At 38.3% G+C, this 15,064-nt stretch overlaps 2 protein-coding genes across 2 annotated transcripts; one reads left to right on the top strand and one right to left on the bottom strand.

Annotated features, from left to right (window-relative positions):
- The first annotated feature begins 856 nt into the window (after window positions 1–856).
- On the top strand, window positions 857–1,451 carry LOC142549724 (uncharacterized). The gene has a single exon (XM_075658821.1). The coding sequence runs from the start codon at window positions 925–927 to the stop codon at window positions 1,363–1,365; it is 441 nt and encodes a 146-aa protein (XP_075514936.1). The 5' UTR covers window positions 857–924; the 3' UTR covers window positions 1,366–1,451.
- LOC142549723 (wall-associated receptor kinase-like 14) lies at window positions 1,234–6,180 on the bottom strand. Its single transcript, XM_075658820.1, has 3 exons — window positions 5,001–6,180; window positions 3,160–3,231; window positions 1,234–2,994 (listed from the first exon to the last, which is right to left on the bottom strand). The coding sequence occupies exons 1-3, from the start codon at window positions 5,749–5,751 to the stop codon at window positions 1,727–1,729; spliced, it is 2,091 nt and encodes a 696-aa protein (XP_075514935.1). The 5' UTR covers window positions 5,752–6,180; the 3' UTR covers window positions 1,234–1,726.
- Between the last annotated feature and the right edge of the window lie 8,884 nt (window positions 6,181–15,064).

The raw sequence follows: 15,064 nt of genomic DNA, 5'->3' as shown, positions 1-15,064 counted from the left end.
ATACCAAAGTTAACATCAAGATTATGTTTGGTTTAAATGATAGGATTACAGAATGATTAATACATAAATGATAAAAAAAAATGATTGAATTAGATAATGATAAAATAATATTATGTTTGATATGATTATTAAGAATGAGATAAATAATAATGTTTTGATGAATTGACGAAATTGCCCTTCCACTTTTGCGGCGGTGGTGGTCAGCCAGCGATGTGATTGTCGGTCAGAGGCGGTAGGAGGAGGGGGTGGTCAGCAGCGGCAGTGCGGGGGACGGCCAGCGATGGTCGGCGGCGACCGACGGGGGTGATCGGCGTCGGCGGCGGGCGGCGTCGGCGGCGGGGGATAGTACAATCAATTTACTATCCACGTCAGACCACATGTGATACATTCTTTATTATTATATCTCACAAACCAAAATTACGTCTCAGGCCTTAGCACATAAATAGTTTTTAAAAGTATAACTAAATTTAAGAAAAATATAAATATAACATAGAATTGACATTTACATTCACATGTTTGGAAAAATTGACAAACCTTAATGTTTTAACGATGTAATAATAATCCTAATAAATATAATGGATACTATTTTTATTTTATTTTTTGACAAACTAAATTTTTTTTATGTAGCTGAACTGTAATATCAATCTAATTTTGTATAAATATATAAAAATATCATAGTTCTTCTTACAACCTCAACAAAAAAGAAGACAAATAAAAATATTTATATCGGATTTTTTTCTTTTATTTTTTGGTATTACAATAGATATGAATTCCAAGTCAAAAAAAAAAAACATATTATTGGCTTGTATGATGGTGGGTATTTTGGTCTTTTCATTCTCTGAACCCGCTAAATCACAACCACTGAACGACGGGTATTCGTTGAGCTGAATTGACACTCACATTCGCTATCGTGAGACGAAATCCATGGCCTCCACAAGTCCTCTCGCCGCAGCACAAATCCCCCCCGCGCACCCCACTCCCAAGAAGGCGCATGTAACCAAGCATGTGCAGATGGCGCTGCCTTCCCGGAGGCAGTGCTTGCTTCTGTTCACCGCCACGACTGCATTGACGGCGACGGAGATGCCCGCGAGAGCTCAGGATATACCGCTGTTCGGGCTCCGGAAAGGCCTGCGTAAGGTGGAAGAGGAGGCGGAACTGATTGTGAAGGAAGGGTTGGAGGCTGCGGAGAAGGAGATTGAAGTCGCGGAGAAGGAAGTAGTGATAGCGGAGAAGGAGATCGAGGAGGCCGTGAGGACCAGTAATCTGGCGCAGGCCGTAGCGGTGGCTGTGGCGGAGCTGCTCGGAGTTGTTATCACTTCTTCTATTGTGAACGCTATTTTGGGCCCGGAAGCTAAGAAAGCGTGAGTAAAGTCGTGTGTTTTATCGTTCATGTCGTGATTGTAATATATTCTGGATTCTTGGAAATTTATGTAAGAATTTAATTATCTGTACTTTGTGTTTCTGCCCATCTTAAATAAATGTGCCCAACCTCCAAGATTTGCATGAAAAATTGAAAAACATCTCTATTGTATATATACTACAGGACTTAGGCAAAAAAAATCGATCACCGTCGACTTGAGCAAGACAATATATTTCTCCTCTTCAAATATATCCTAATTCTCCATCTCGATTAGTTCTCGAGTCATTCTGCGCTTTAGACTGCCCTACTCAGCTCCAGAAGTACACAAATATACACGAACGAAGGCTAAAACATGCGATGATGTCATTACTGGACGACATTGGCCAATAAGGTGTTGGTTGAGGGGGAGCTCGGGCTACCCAACCAACAATCTTGCACAGAAACTGGGGAACAGTCCACATCTTCTGCTTCCCTCTGCGGAACAATCAGCCTCCTACTCGCCACGGTTTTCTTGATTGCTGTGGAAGCTTTAAAAGATCTCTCACTTCCATGGTAGGTTGATGAACAAGACGAGGCCTCTGATGATCCCATGTGTATATTATCTTCCAAAGGTGCCCAACTACTTATTTTAATCTGCTCTAGCTCGTCCGCCACCTCCATCATGGAAGGCCTCATGTCCCGGTGAAAAGCAAGACATCTAAATGCTATTTCAGCCACTTTATGCACAGATGAAAGGGTCCAAGCGTCTCTATTTGGCTCGAGATATGGATCTATTATCTCATCAACACGACCTTTTCCAATATTATCTACTGCTAGTGCAGCCAAGTTAATCTCACTGTGAGGCCGGGTAAAATCAACTACCTTCATTGCCGATATTATCTCAACAAGGACAACACCAAAACTATAGACGTCACTTTTATCTGATAAATGGAAGTTCTGATGATACTGAGGATCGACGTAGCCAGGAGTTCCTTGAGGGGCCGTGGAAATGTGGGAATCATCCAACATGCCAAATCTTGATAGCCCGAAGTCTGCTACTTTCGACTTGAAATTGTAGTCTAAGAGTATGTTACTTGATTTTATGTCTCTGTGGTATATCGGAGGATTCATGGCCGAGTGAAGATAGGCAATAGCACGAGCTGTTTCAGCAGCAACGGTGAGACGAACAGTCCATGGAAGTACAGTGCCCCTTTCTCTCTGTAGATGCTGAGATAAAGTCCCATTCGCCATGTACTCGTAAACGAGAATCTGCACGCCATTTTCAATGCAGAATCCTAAAAGACGGAGTAAACTCGGATGGCTCACAGAGGACAGAAGCTTAATCTCATTCATCACTTGTTCGACACTGTCATGATCACGATATCTTATCTTTTTAATCGCCACAGACTCTTGGTTGTGGAGTTTTCCTGCATAAACCGTGCCATATGCTCCAGTTCCCAGCCGTTGTTTTTCGCAGAAGCCATTTGTCGCTTTCTCGATTTCTTTGTATGAATAGAATGGGACACTGGAGTTGCCAGCTACTTCAGAGATCAGACGCTTTATGGTTAACTGGCTTTTCAAAGATCTGGAGCGTTTCTTTATGCAGTAGCAGATGAAAGCCAGGCCAGCCACTGAAGAGGCTCCGGCAATGATCCCTACAAAAATAGAAAGTTGTTAGGATTCGAATAAGGACACATGTATTGAATAGGAAAGTTAAAAAAGGTTAAAACTCATCAATTAAAATGTTACAGAGAATGATACGAAGAATATCATAGAAGATTTCTTTCCAATGTAGCTAGAGCAAAGGGTCGAAGAAGTACCTCCAATGAGAATGCGCACTTTGGTTCCCCCACATCGACCCAACACGCGACTTGAAGCACTGCAGTGAGAAACTGGTACCAAACCGAACACAACATCAGAAGGCCAACTAAATAAATCAGGAGATTTTATAAATCTTACAAGTCATCTCATAATTCTTGCGAGAATATGTAAGGTCACGTAATTTCCTGTTACAGAGATCAAATATGATCTCCGTCTATCGAGACAATCACGTCCAACATAGACAAACCCGTAAAACATTTTTATTTAGCAATCCATATCCTCTCTCATTTCTCTGGTCGGGCCTTGTATTTGTCATATAGGCATGAATTGGACAGCAGAATATTTGAGTTTGACGAACAATTATTTGCATAAATCAAATAACTCAACCCGTTGAGACGGCCTATCACAATCCCGGATAAAGGAAAAGTGTTGGTGCAATGTCGATGATAGTCTAGCATCGTAAAAATATGTCACTGTTGGTGTTAGGTCGGTGACAGTCAACCAACTATCGCGTCACACTTCTTCGCATATCTTAGATTGGCTGGTTGATGGAAAGAGTAGAAGAGAGGATAGACTATTAAAATTTGGACTAAGGATGTTTAAAAATGATATATTAGATTTTGATTTAAGAGATGATATGAAGAAAAATCGCTTAGTTTGAATAAATAATATCGATTCGAAACTCTTATATGTTTAAGGTTCAATATTGAAATAATTTCAGATATTTTTCCTAACTTTGTCCCTGTCAACAAACAATTCGAAATACCTCGACTTTTTTAGAACATGTCCGAGTCCAATAGCAATTAAGTTGCAGGAATATAGTATGATGATGATGATTTACATAAATCAAGTAAACAATATAGGGCATGATTATATTATTAGGTGTTCTTATGTAGCTCATATTATATTGATCATCGATGAATGACTTATTCGATAATTCGAAGGAATCTATATGTGAACTAATGCTCCTCTAACTTATTTATTGTTTGTTTTTCGGGTAAAGTAGATCAAGAAATTAAATAGCCTCCCCATATATAGTTGAATAAAATTCGAGTAGATCTCTTGTGACACGGTCTCACGAATTTTTATCTGTGAGACGAGTCAACCCTACTGATATTCAAAATAATAAGTAATATTCTAAGCATAAAAGTAATAATTTTTTCATGGATGATCCAAATAAGAGATCTGTCTCATAAAATACGACCTGTGAGACCATCTCATACAAGTTTTTAGTTACCATAAAATTTTGGGCACGATTTAGTCAATCTACCTAACGGATGCTTTCTTCTTCATTTTAATCCCAAAAAATCCAAAAACTTAAATTATTGCATGTTAAACTTTGTATTTGGTCAACTAATCTATTTAGCCTGCCCAAGATAAATCAATTCTTACACGTTCGTTAACGATTAGAAAACTTTCATAAATTAAAAATTTAATCCACGTTTGCTCTACTTTTGGTTAGAAAAAGTTTAATTGCAAAAATAGAACCGTACAATTTTTTTTAAAATGTATACCTAATTTTTAAGGCCTATTTTGTAAACCTTTTTTGTTCAGCTACGTTTTTTTCCAAAAAGAGAATTATTCTCATTAAATCTCCTTTGTTTTTTTCAAAAATTGTTCTCTCGCATATATTAAAATATGCGGAAAATAGCTATTTAAAAAATAATGCACACGATCAGGCATTTTAAAAAATTACCCTCAAATCATCCAATTTTATTATTATTATTATTATTATTATTGGCATCTTTCGATTGACTTGTTCAATCCCTTCAAAAAGTCAACATGCAAATTTACAATACTTAAAAATATCACTAATTAAACTAAATGAAAATGGACTGACCTTTCCGACAACCTACGCCACCGGCAAAACCATCTCCGGTATACCCTTCGGCACATTGGCAGCGGAATCCCTTCTGCTCGTCCACCGCCGTACACGTCGCGTTTGGATGGCAACTACAGTTCCCCACAACCCACCACCCTAGCTCCGCTGTCTGAAACTCCAAAGAAACGGCGGAGATCCCACTCCTGGGACCAAAGCTTCCGATCATATTCACCGTGACCGACGAAAGCAATACGGTGCAGTTCCCCGTTTTCAAAACCTTTTCATAATCCAAGAACTGCGACTTATCCTCAATCCCCTCGGAATAACAACTTATATTGTGAAGATCGTTCCCTGAACTGCAGCCCCCAAAACTGACCCCGGACCGAATCAATCTACCCGGGATCACACAATCGTTGAGGCTGGATCTGCAGTTCTCCACCAGAAGACCGTTATGCCAAGTGGGCGCGAAGTTCTCGCCGAAAAGCTGAGACAACTTTTCAATCGGACGGTTACACGTCCCCGGAACACTAACCAAAATCTGATCAGAAGTCAAATTCTGAACCAGAAAATCACCTACCATAATATCTCCCGATCTACTACAATTCAACCGTATTTCACATCCATCGGAGAACCCAAACGGATACGGCACGCGGGTTTTACCGCAGAACTGATCGCACCCGGTTGAGTTTATCCTCAGAGCAGAAGATAACTGAGCTAAAACTGAGAGATTGAAACAGATAACAACTATTGAAAAGAACCGAAAAATCATTGTGGGCGAACTTGAGGAGTTACCATCAGAATAAAGGGAGAATGCCCAGTAAAAAAATTAATAGGGGAGATCAAAATTGAGATGGTGATGGTGAGAAGGTTAACTTGAAAGGATAGAACTATTGGCGGCCATTAAAGGGGTACAGTTGATACTGGTGGCAAGAAATTAAATGCATTTTACTGTCATTTTGTAATGGCTCTGTCATTTCAGATTATTGAATGTTCCAACTTCCATCAGCTTCTGCTTCTTGACCATCGCGGCTGCTGCAAGAAACTGGTTTTAATTTTGATGAGCAGAAGCGAACAAGGGCGGGGGAGGAGGAAGAAGAAGAACGCTGTGTGATAATGCAACAAGCAGGCTATTTCAATCTGTTATGTGCAGAGGCGCATGAAGGATCGGATGAACGTTCACCACACGATTTCTCGTGATTTCTTTAATTTCTGGTCAATACATCTTCTAATTAATTGTTTGAAGGGAAATCGATAAAAAAAATTAAAATTAAAATGAAAATGAAAATCTAATTAAATTTAATAATATTTTAGACCCCGATATTTTAAAAATCACGCATTAAACCATCTATCATATAATAAATATCTCAGAGTTTTTACAACATAAGTGAAATGAGTTTAATTTTAAAAAATGAATGATGTATTAATCTGTTAATATATTTTTGGAGTTTTATGATTTTTTTTAAAGTTTTCACAAACAATCAGCTCTTGTTTGAACTGTGTATTGATATTTTGTAGAGTTCGATAAATAATTTTTAAAAAAATTGATTGTTAATGAATAAAAAATTCCTTGTTTTATATACGGTGTGGTTAAAATCCACAAACTTAGCTTTACAATCGATCTGTTGTATATCGAAAATTCTTCGATGAAAAAAAATCAAATAATTGGTTCTCTTAACTGTTTGATAATTTTGATGGTTAATGAACGAAGAATTAATCAATGTGTTTGTTTGAAAAAATTAGAAACGAATAACGAAACTTAATGAACGAATATTAAGTTCGGTGGTTCTGAATTAAACTCGAAACGAGTTCATCGAATGTTGAAAGAACTTTAAACGAGTAGTCGGAACATGTAATGGATAGAAATCGAATTTAAAAAAATAAAAAAAAGAGTTCGGTGAACAGTAGCAGGGCGCGGATCTGCGCGCAGGTGTGCGCGCCTGCCGAGAGATCTCGGCAATCGCTGCCGAGAGCGTTCGGCCCGCGTGAGCACACAGGCGTCCCTTCGGATTTTTCTGTCATTTTTTTATTTCCTTAGCATTGTTTGATGATTGTGATCAGTTACAATGGCCAAAAGACACCCCTATGAATGAAAGATCATGTCTTTTCACATGAAAAACATTAAATGTTTGTTTTATTGAAAATCAAAAACACATAATTTCATTTTGCATAATGTTTTTCTTCCTTCTTCAACAAGGGAGAGTCCATTCATTTCTTTGTTATAGAATTTGGATATTTGAGTGCTTATTATCCAAGAATTGTAGTTGTATCTTGGTAAAAGATTGCCACAAATCTTTAGCACTTTGTGAGGGACAAATTATTCTTAAGAAAAAAATGTTCAACACGAGTCATTTTCTTAGTTTCTTTTTGTTTTTCCTATCAAATTTCAATCCCACAGACAACATTAACTTCATCACAAATATATGTAGATTTAGATGTGTATCATATATATGTTCCTTTGATTTGAAAAATGAGAGATTTTCAAAAATTGAAACAGGTTTTTATCCCTGTCTTCAATTAATAGAGTGATCAAATACTCACCAGCAGGATAGACACAAACACCGTATCCAATCAGATAGTAACGAGATGCTCATGTGTCTATCAATATACGTAAATGTTGATAAAAAAAATAAAACATATACCTTGTTGAGTCTGGACATGAAAAATCAAAGCATGCATTTAACTTGTTGATGTCCCGGAAAGTACCGCTGAGAAGATCTTGATTGGTTGAAATATGTAAATCATATCTTGTTTCTCGAAAACGTATTTTTCAAAATGTAGTTAATGTCATTTGAATTTGAATGCAATTTAAGCCATTCACCCGTCAAAAGATAAATGGTCTCCATCTTTTAAAAAAAATAGCATTATTTTTTCAGAAATTCCCACGAAATATCATTTTGAGTGGGCTTTTAAGTCAAAACTCGGAAACAAATATATTATATAATAAATTGTTTCTTTGAAAAACAAATGGTCGTAACCCTACAGAGCAGAAATATTTGACCATCATTGATGAGCTACACCAAATATTATTTATTATTTATTTTAAAAAAATTATTATTTATGATTTTTAAAATTATATGCTTTTTTCCTGCCATGTAACACAATGGAATATCGTTTGAACTCGGTTTCTACGTGTTACATGTGTTATTATTATTTTTAATTTGATCAAATAATATTAAACCATTAACACGGAATTATTTTCAATTTAAAAGAGTTGTTCGATTTAAAAGTGAAATTTTGTTTATGTTTGTTTCTATGTAAAATATGCAGTGGTTTGAGTAGTTTTTTAATAAGATAAAAAAAAAAATTATAAAATTAAATATTATGGTATATTTTAAAGTAGTTATAACTACAAATCTCACACTTAATATTATATTATAATATGGAATTAGTGACCAATTCTTTGTTTATAAATGACAAATCATACCATTTCCCACGAAAGCCAGCTTTTGATCAGTTTTGCCAGCTTAAATTCACGGTCTTCCACTATAAGGACGTGTACAATGGGTGAGGACTGAGGCACTTCCTCTGACCAAATCTACGACTATTTAATTTGGCGATTTTTTTTTTAATTATTAAATTAGAGATAAAAATATAAAAATTAATAATAAAACGTATTTAAAAAATTAAGAGGAGTGAATTGGATGATTTGGTTACTTTAGATCAACAGCCAAGATCATCATAATTTTTTAAAAATAAAAATCATAAAAAAATTTAAAATCATTTCAGCCTCTTAATTATGTGTAACCATTTAACTTAATAAATGTTTAGTGGTGAGAAAGACTCCTACCTCTGCTGTAGATTTTCCCTCCTACCTCTGCTGTAGGTTTTTTCTTCTCCTTGCAACGCAACCTTGTTGGGTGGTGACTCATACAATCACTACAGACAATGGATCCTGATGAAGTGACGAGATTGATTTCAGAATTAAAACTTTCAAAAATTCGTGATTCAGAAAATACCTTAACCCTTGAAGATGCAGACGTGAATATTGGGGAAAAACATATTGAAAACTGTTTGGTGGCTAAAGTTTTATCTTCAAAGTTGATCAACAAAGAGGCATTCAAGATTCAGATGCCTCGTATACTGCAGGCATCCAGACAGATCGAGGTTGGTGCCCTTGGTGAAAACCTTTTCCTTTTACAATTTAAATCAGTGAAAGATAAGAATCGGGCTCTCTATGGTGGTCCGTGGAATTTTTTCCGAGATCTGGTTATTTTCGGTGCTCCAACCGGACTACAAAATTCCACCACCATGCAGTTTAATGAAATATCAATTTGGGTTCAATGCTATAATTTGCCATTGGTGTTTATGAATCGAGAAGCCCTACAAAAAGTGGGTAACCTCATCAGGGAAGTGGAAGAGATTGATACACGAGATAATGGCTTATCGATGGGGCGTTATGCGAGGATAAGAGTACGCATAGATGTATCCAAGCCATTAAAAAGTTTATACGGATTTCAGTAGCCAAAGAGGGGGAGGATATCATTGTTTTGCTTGCATATGAAAGGTTACCAGATTTCTGCTACAACTGTGGTTGCCTTGGACACTCGTTCCGTGACTGCGAGATTCCATTGGCTGAGAAGGATAATTTTGCTTCTGGCAGTTGGTTGAGAGTGTCGAATATGAATGCAGGGGAGAAAACTCGATCATGTTCTCCTAGAAAATCAACAAGCAGACGTGCAGAATCCCCTTCGGACAGCCAAGAGGTGAAACAGGGAGACAACGTGGCCAATTCCTCGTTAGAGGTATCTGTGGGAAAGTCTAGAATAAAATCGCTCCCTAGCCGTAACACTCTGATACCAAGCACCGAGAATTTCCTGATCTCGGAGAGTTCTGATACCTGTCCTACGGAAAATGAGTCACGATCTAACATGACAGGTGTTCAGAAAAAATGGAAAATGAGTCACGATCTAACATGACAGGTGTTCAGAAAAAATGGAAGCGTAGGGCACGGGAGAAAGGATCTCTACAGGTCTCTTATCATAATTTGGATCACCAAGGTTTTGGAATGAGAGATCAAATAGCGTTTCAATCTGAGGATTGTAGCAACCCCGGGAGGAAACGGGCTTTTGATGGGGAAATGGAGCTTACTATTGTGGAACAAACGGCGGCGGTTGCTAAGCAACCCCGCCGATCACTATGAGTTGCATATCTTGGAATGCTCGGGGGCTTGGGAACCAACGAGCATTCCGTGAACTCAGGCGTTTAGTCGCTGAAAAGAGCCCAGCCCTCCTCTTTTTGTGTGAAACGAAAATGAGGGACTCAAAATGTAAATGGTGGAAAGATGTGCTTGGCTACTCAGGTATGTTTGTTGTGAATTGCAATGGCAATGGGCGGAGTGGGGGTTTGATGCTTTTGTGGAAAGACCCTTTTGATATCACCATACAGTCTTATACTTTGGGACATATTGATTGCATCGTTCAGCATGGGGAAAGACGTTGGAGATTCACTGGATTTTATGGTCATCCAGATAGGGCCAGTCGACATTTATCTTGGTCTCTTCTCCGTCGTTTAAGTAGCCTGCCGGAACTTCTTGACATTCCGTGGTTGGTAGCGGGGATTTCAATGAGATTTGCTTGGATAATGAGAAATTTGGGGGTAATCTACGACCGTTAACTCAAACTAGGGCTTTCCGAGATACTCTAGATGCATGTGCACTTCAAGATTTACATGGGAACGGTGAGTTGTTTACCTGGGTTAACCGCCGGTCCCCTGACTTTGTTATCTTTGAACGTCTAGATCGCTATGTGGCAACCCTTGGGTGGCGAACTTTATACCCAGTGGCGCAAGCTCAATCTCTGGAATTCTTTCATTCGGATCATAGGCCAATCCTCATTGAACTTGGGAACTCTCATTTCCGAGTAAACAGAAGAATGAACATCTTTCGTTTTGAGCCGCTTTGGGCAACTGAAGCAGATTGTATTGATGTTGTGGAGATTGGGTGGAAAAAACATGATGCCTTCCTTATCACTACATGACCGAATTTTGGGATGCAAGGAAAGCCTTCGAATATGGGCTGGAAACAGATTCCGTCATCTGTCTCGCCAAATTAAGCAGAAGAGAGCACAATTAAATGTTTTTAAAACGCACGAGCAATGGCAACGGCGAGGCCCTCAAATTGGCGAACTTGAAAAGGAAATAGATACTCTTGCTACAAAAGAAGAGTTATACTGGAAACAACGGAGTAGGACTAACTGGCTAGCACATGGTGACCGAAATTCTAAATATTTTCATACATGTGCATCGGGTCGAAGGGCGAAAAATTTTATTCATGGATTGGTCTCTTCACATGGTGACTGGTGCACTGAGCCAAGTCAGATGTCCGAAATCATTCAGAATTATTTTGTCAATTTATTTGAGTCGAACATGCCAACTGAAATGGAAAGGGGGCAAATTCTTGACTGTGTCACGCCGAAGATTGATGAACACTATAATGCTCTTCTGTGTGCTCCATTTTCCCCTAGATGAAATTAAAAAGGCCTTATTTGATATGCATCCTGATAAGGCTCCAGGAAGTGATGGAATGTCCGTGTTTTTCTTTCAGAAATTCTGGGTAGTGGTTGGTGGAGAGGTTACAGCAGCAGTGTTACAGATTTTAAATGATGATGCACCACTTGATGGCTGGAATGACACTATTGTTACTCTGATTCCAAAAATCAAAACCCCCTTGACCATGAAAGATTTTCGGCCAATCAGTTTATGCAACGTATGCTATAACCGAGCTATGACAAACCGGTTACGTCCTATCCTCAATCATACAATCAGTGAATTCCAGAGTGCTTTTCTCAAAGGTCGCTTAATATCTGACACTATCATGCTGGGGTTTGAGGCTCTCCATTGGATTCGAAGTAGAAAATGTGGACAAAGGGATATGGGGTTTTAAAACTGGATATGAGTAAGGCTTATGACCGTGTGGAGTAGACTTTTATTGAGGGTATGCTGGATCGTTTGGGTTTCTCCCCTACTTGGATCGCGAAGGTCATGCGGTGTGTCCGTACGGTCACTTATTCTATTTCACTGAATGGGGAGCTGATTGGAAATATTATTCCAAAGAGAGGTATAAGACAGGGAGATCCTCTTTCCCCCTACTTATTTGTTTTATGTGCCCATGGCTTATCTTCTGCGCTACTCTCTTTTGAGGCTCGAAAGCTTATTTCTGGTATTAAAATGGCTCCCACTTGTCCATCAATTTCTCATCTATTCTTTGCAGACGATAGTCTCTTGTTTTTCCGGGCAACAATGGAGAATCGTGCAGGGGTACAGAATTGCTTGCGATTATATGAAAGAGCATTGTGACAACTAATCAACTTTGAGAAGTCGTCCTTATCTTTCAGCCCTAACACAGATACAGCTGTGATGGAGACTATCAAAAATATGCTGGCTATCTCGATGGTTCAGAGTCATGAATTGTATTTGGGTCTCCCTGTTTTCTCTACCCGAAATAAGAATCTTCAATTCAGATATCTTATTGACAGGGTGGTGAAAAGAATGCAAGGTTGGAAAGGAAAAATATTCTCAATTGGGGGTAAAGAGACTCTGATTAAATCGGTGATTCAGTCTATACCAAACTATGTTATGTCTTGTTTTCGTATCCCGATATCTATATGTAAAGCGATAGAGAAAGAATGTTCGAACTTCAAGTGGGGTATGGACGACGGACGAAAGCGATTACATTGGAAATCATGGAAGGACTTGTGTAAACCAAAGTGTATGGGTGGGATGGGTTTTCGACATCTTCAGACGTTTAACCAGACGCTTCTAGCAAAACAAATATGGCGCATTATTGTAAACCCTGATTCTCTGGTTGCACGGGTTCTAAAGGCCAGGTATTTTAGACATCAAGATATCATGAATGCCAATCTTGGCAGTAATCCATCATATATTTGGCGATCGCTTTTTTGGAGCAGATCTTTATTAGAGAAAGGCTTGTACTGGCATGTGGGAAATGGGGATAGCATTGATGCATTCCAAGATCGTTGGGTGCCTGGGATTGGGCCACTTATACGACAAACTCCTGAACCCCTGAACCAATGCATGGTGAGTAATCTCATTGAGGATGGTCGATGGAACACTGAATTGGTGCTGGAGCTTTTTTACCCCCATATTGCATCGGAAATTTTGGCCATACCTATCTCTTCTTCGCGACATGAGGATTTTCGATATTGGGTGTTTGACTCCAAGGGTATATACTCGGTCAGGGATGGATATAAAGCTGCTATTGGCTTCTACGAGCCTCCAGCACATAGTTCAGAATCACAACTCAAAACTTGGTGGAAATTCTTATGGACTCTCTCAGTTCCTCCAAAGGTTCGCATCTTTTGGTGGCGTGTGATTCATCATCTTATCCCTACATCGATAAACTTGATGGCTCATCATGTCCCTACATCTGGTGCATGTCCGCTGTGTCATTTTGGCATGGATTCCACGAGCCATGCTTTGTTCTCATGCCGGGCTGTTAAAGCTTGTTGGAAAGAAACAACCTTTTGGAGGTTCTTGAAACAAGTTCGCCATATGGAGGTTTTGGATATTGCCCAATGGACGAAGGAGAAACTCACTAGAATGGAGTTTGAATTTTTTGCAATTCGTGCCTATGCAATTTGGTCAGAGAGACTGAAAAAGGTTCATGACTCAGACTCCAGAAATGTGGTGGCGAATGCGGACTGGTGTGAGCCTTTGCTTCGTGATTTTCAGGAGGCCCAGAAGTTGTTAACATATTCTAGAATTCTTGAACCCGCAAATTCCCCGAAAACTTGGATAGCTCCTCCCCTTAATCATCTGCGATTGGATGTTGATGCAGCGTATAAGGAGACCTCTGCTAGCTTTGCGATATGGAGAGTGGTGCGCAATGACGAGGGCCAACCTATGTTGGCGTTTGGGAAGAAAATTACTAAGCCACAATCTGTCCTTATAGCTGAACTAACAGCTATTGCGGAGGGACTCTCATTACTGCAGGATCATCATCTTCAACTTAATCAAATTTGCTCGGATTCTCTTCTGGCTGTGCAAGCAGTCACACGTCCAGAAGAGGACTTTAGCTATGCTGGCACTTTTGCAACTGATATCAGACGACTTATGAGTAATCATACTTCCGTAACGTTGAGCCATGTGATGCGCTCAGCGAATAAAGTAGCACATTCATTAGCTTCTTTTCCTATTTCTTCCTCATCCTCGTTTGTGTGGATGCCAGGAAATTTTCCTCTTTGTAGTAAATCTTGTAATCTTGGACCTTGACATTATTTGAATAAAATTACAAGTTTTACTGTCAAAAAAAAAAAATTATGTGTAACCTGATATTTATATATTGGCAAAAACTTGTGTGAGACGGTCTCACAGATCGTATTTTGTGAGACATATCACTTTTTTGGGTCATCCATGAAAAAATATAACTTTTTATGCTAAGAATATTAGTTTTTTTTTTGTGAATATTGGTAGGGTTGACCCGTCTCACAAATAAATATTCGTGAGACCGTCTCATAAAAGACCTACTCTTATAATTTTTTTTGGTTATGTGTGTTACTTTTTTTTATTATGATATGTGTAAGCTTTTACATTTTAATTATTTATAATTTTAAAATTTTCAATTATATGTAATTTTATTTTGTGTTTAGATTCATATATATTTTATGAAATAAAAAATTAATATTTCAATATCATTTATGCAACATCATTTCACCGTCGCATAACTATGAGATTAAATTATCAACGAGATGATATCAGCATGCAATGAAGTTACCAACTCCATCAAATTAACATCCCCATATCATTGAAGATTTTCTAATTGGAAGAATCATCACACGATATCATTGATAAACATAAAGATTAATACAATTGAACAATTGATATGTTCAACAACTCATAAATGATGTGTTCATGAGCTTTACCTTATGCAATATCCCATGGCACATGAATTAAAATATATATTTAAATTGTTTAATAATGGAATACAATAAATTCGTATAACAATTTGTGTTAATCATCTTCGAATAATGAAAACGATTACGAAGAAGTTATGCTTGTGTGTAGATCTGGATCTAGATTTTGACATATAATATTGCAAACAAGTCGAATTATCTGTGAAAGACTCG

This window comes from Primulina tabacum, chromosome 6 (genome assembly GCF_025594145.1).
Source record: "Primulina tabacum isolate GXHZ01 chromosome 6, ASM2559414v2, whole genome shotgun sequence".
In the NCBI taxonomy this organism is placed as follows: Eukaryota; Viridiplantae; Streptophyta; class Magnoliopsida; order Lamiales; family Gesneriaceae; genus Primulina; species Primulina tabacum.
Note: the sequence above shows the minus strand (reverse complement) of the source record. Positions and strands in the feature narration are given on the sequence as shown.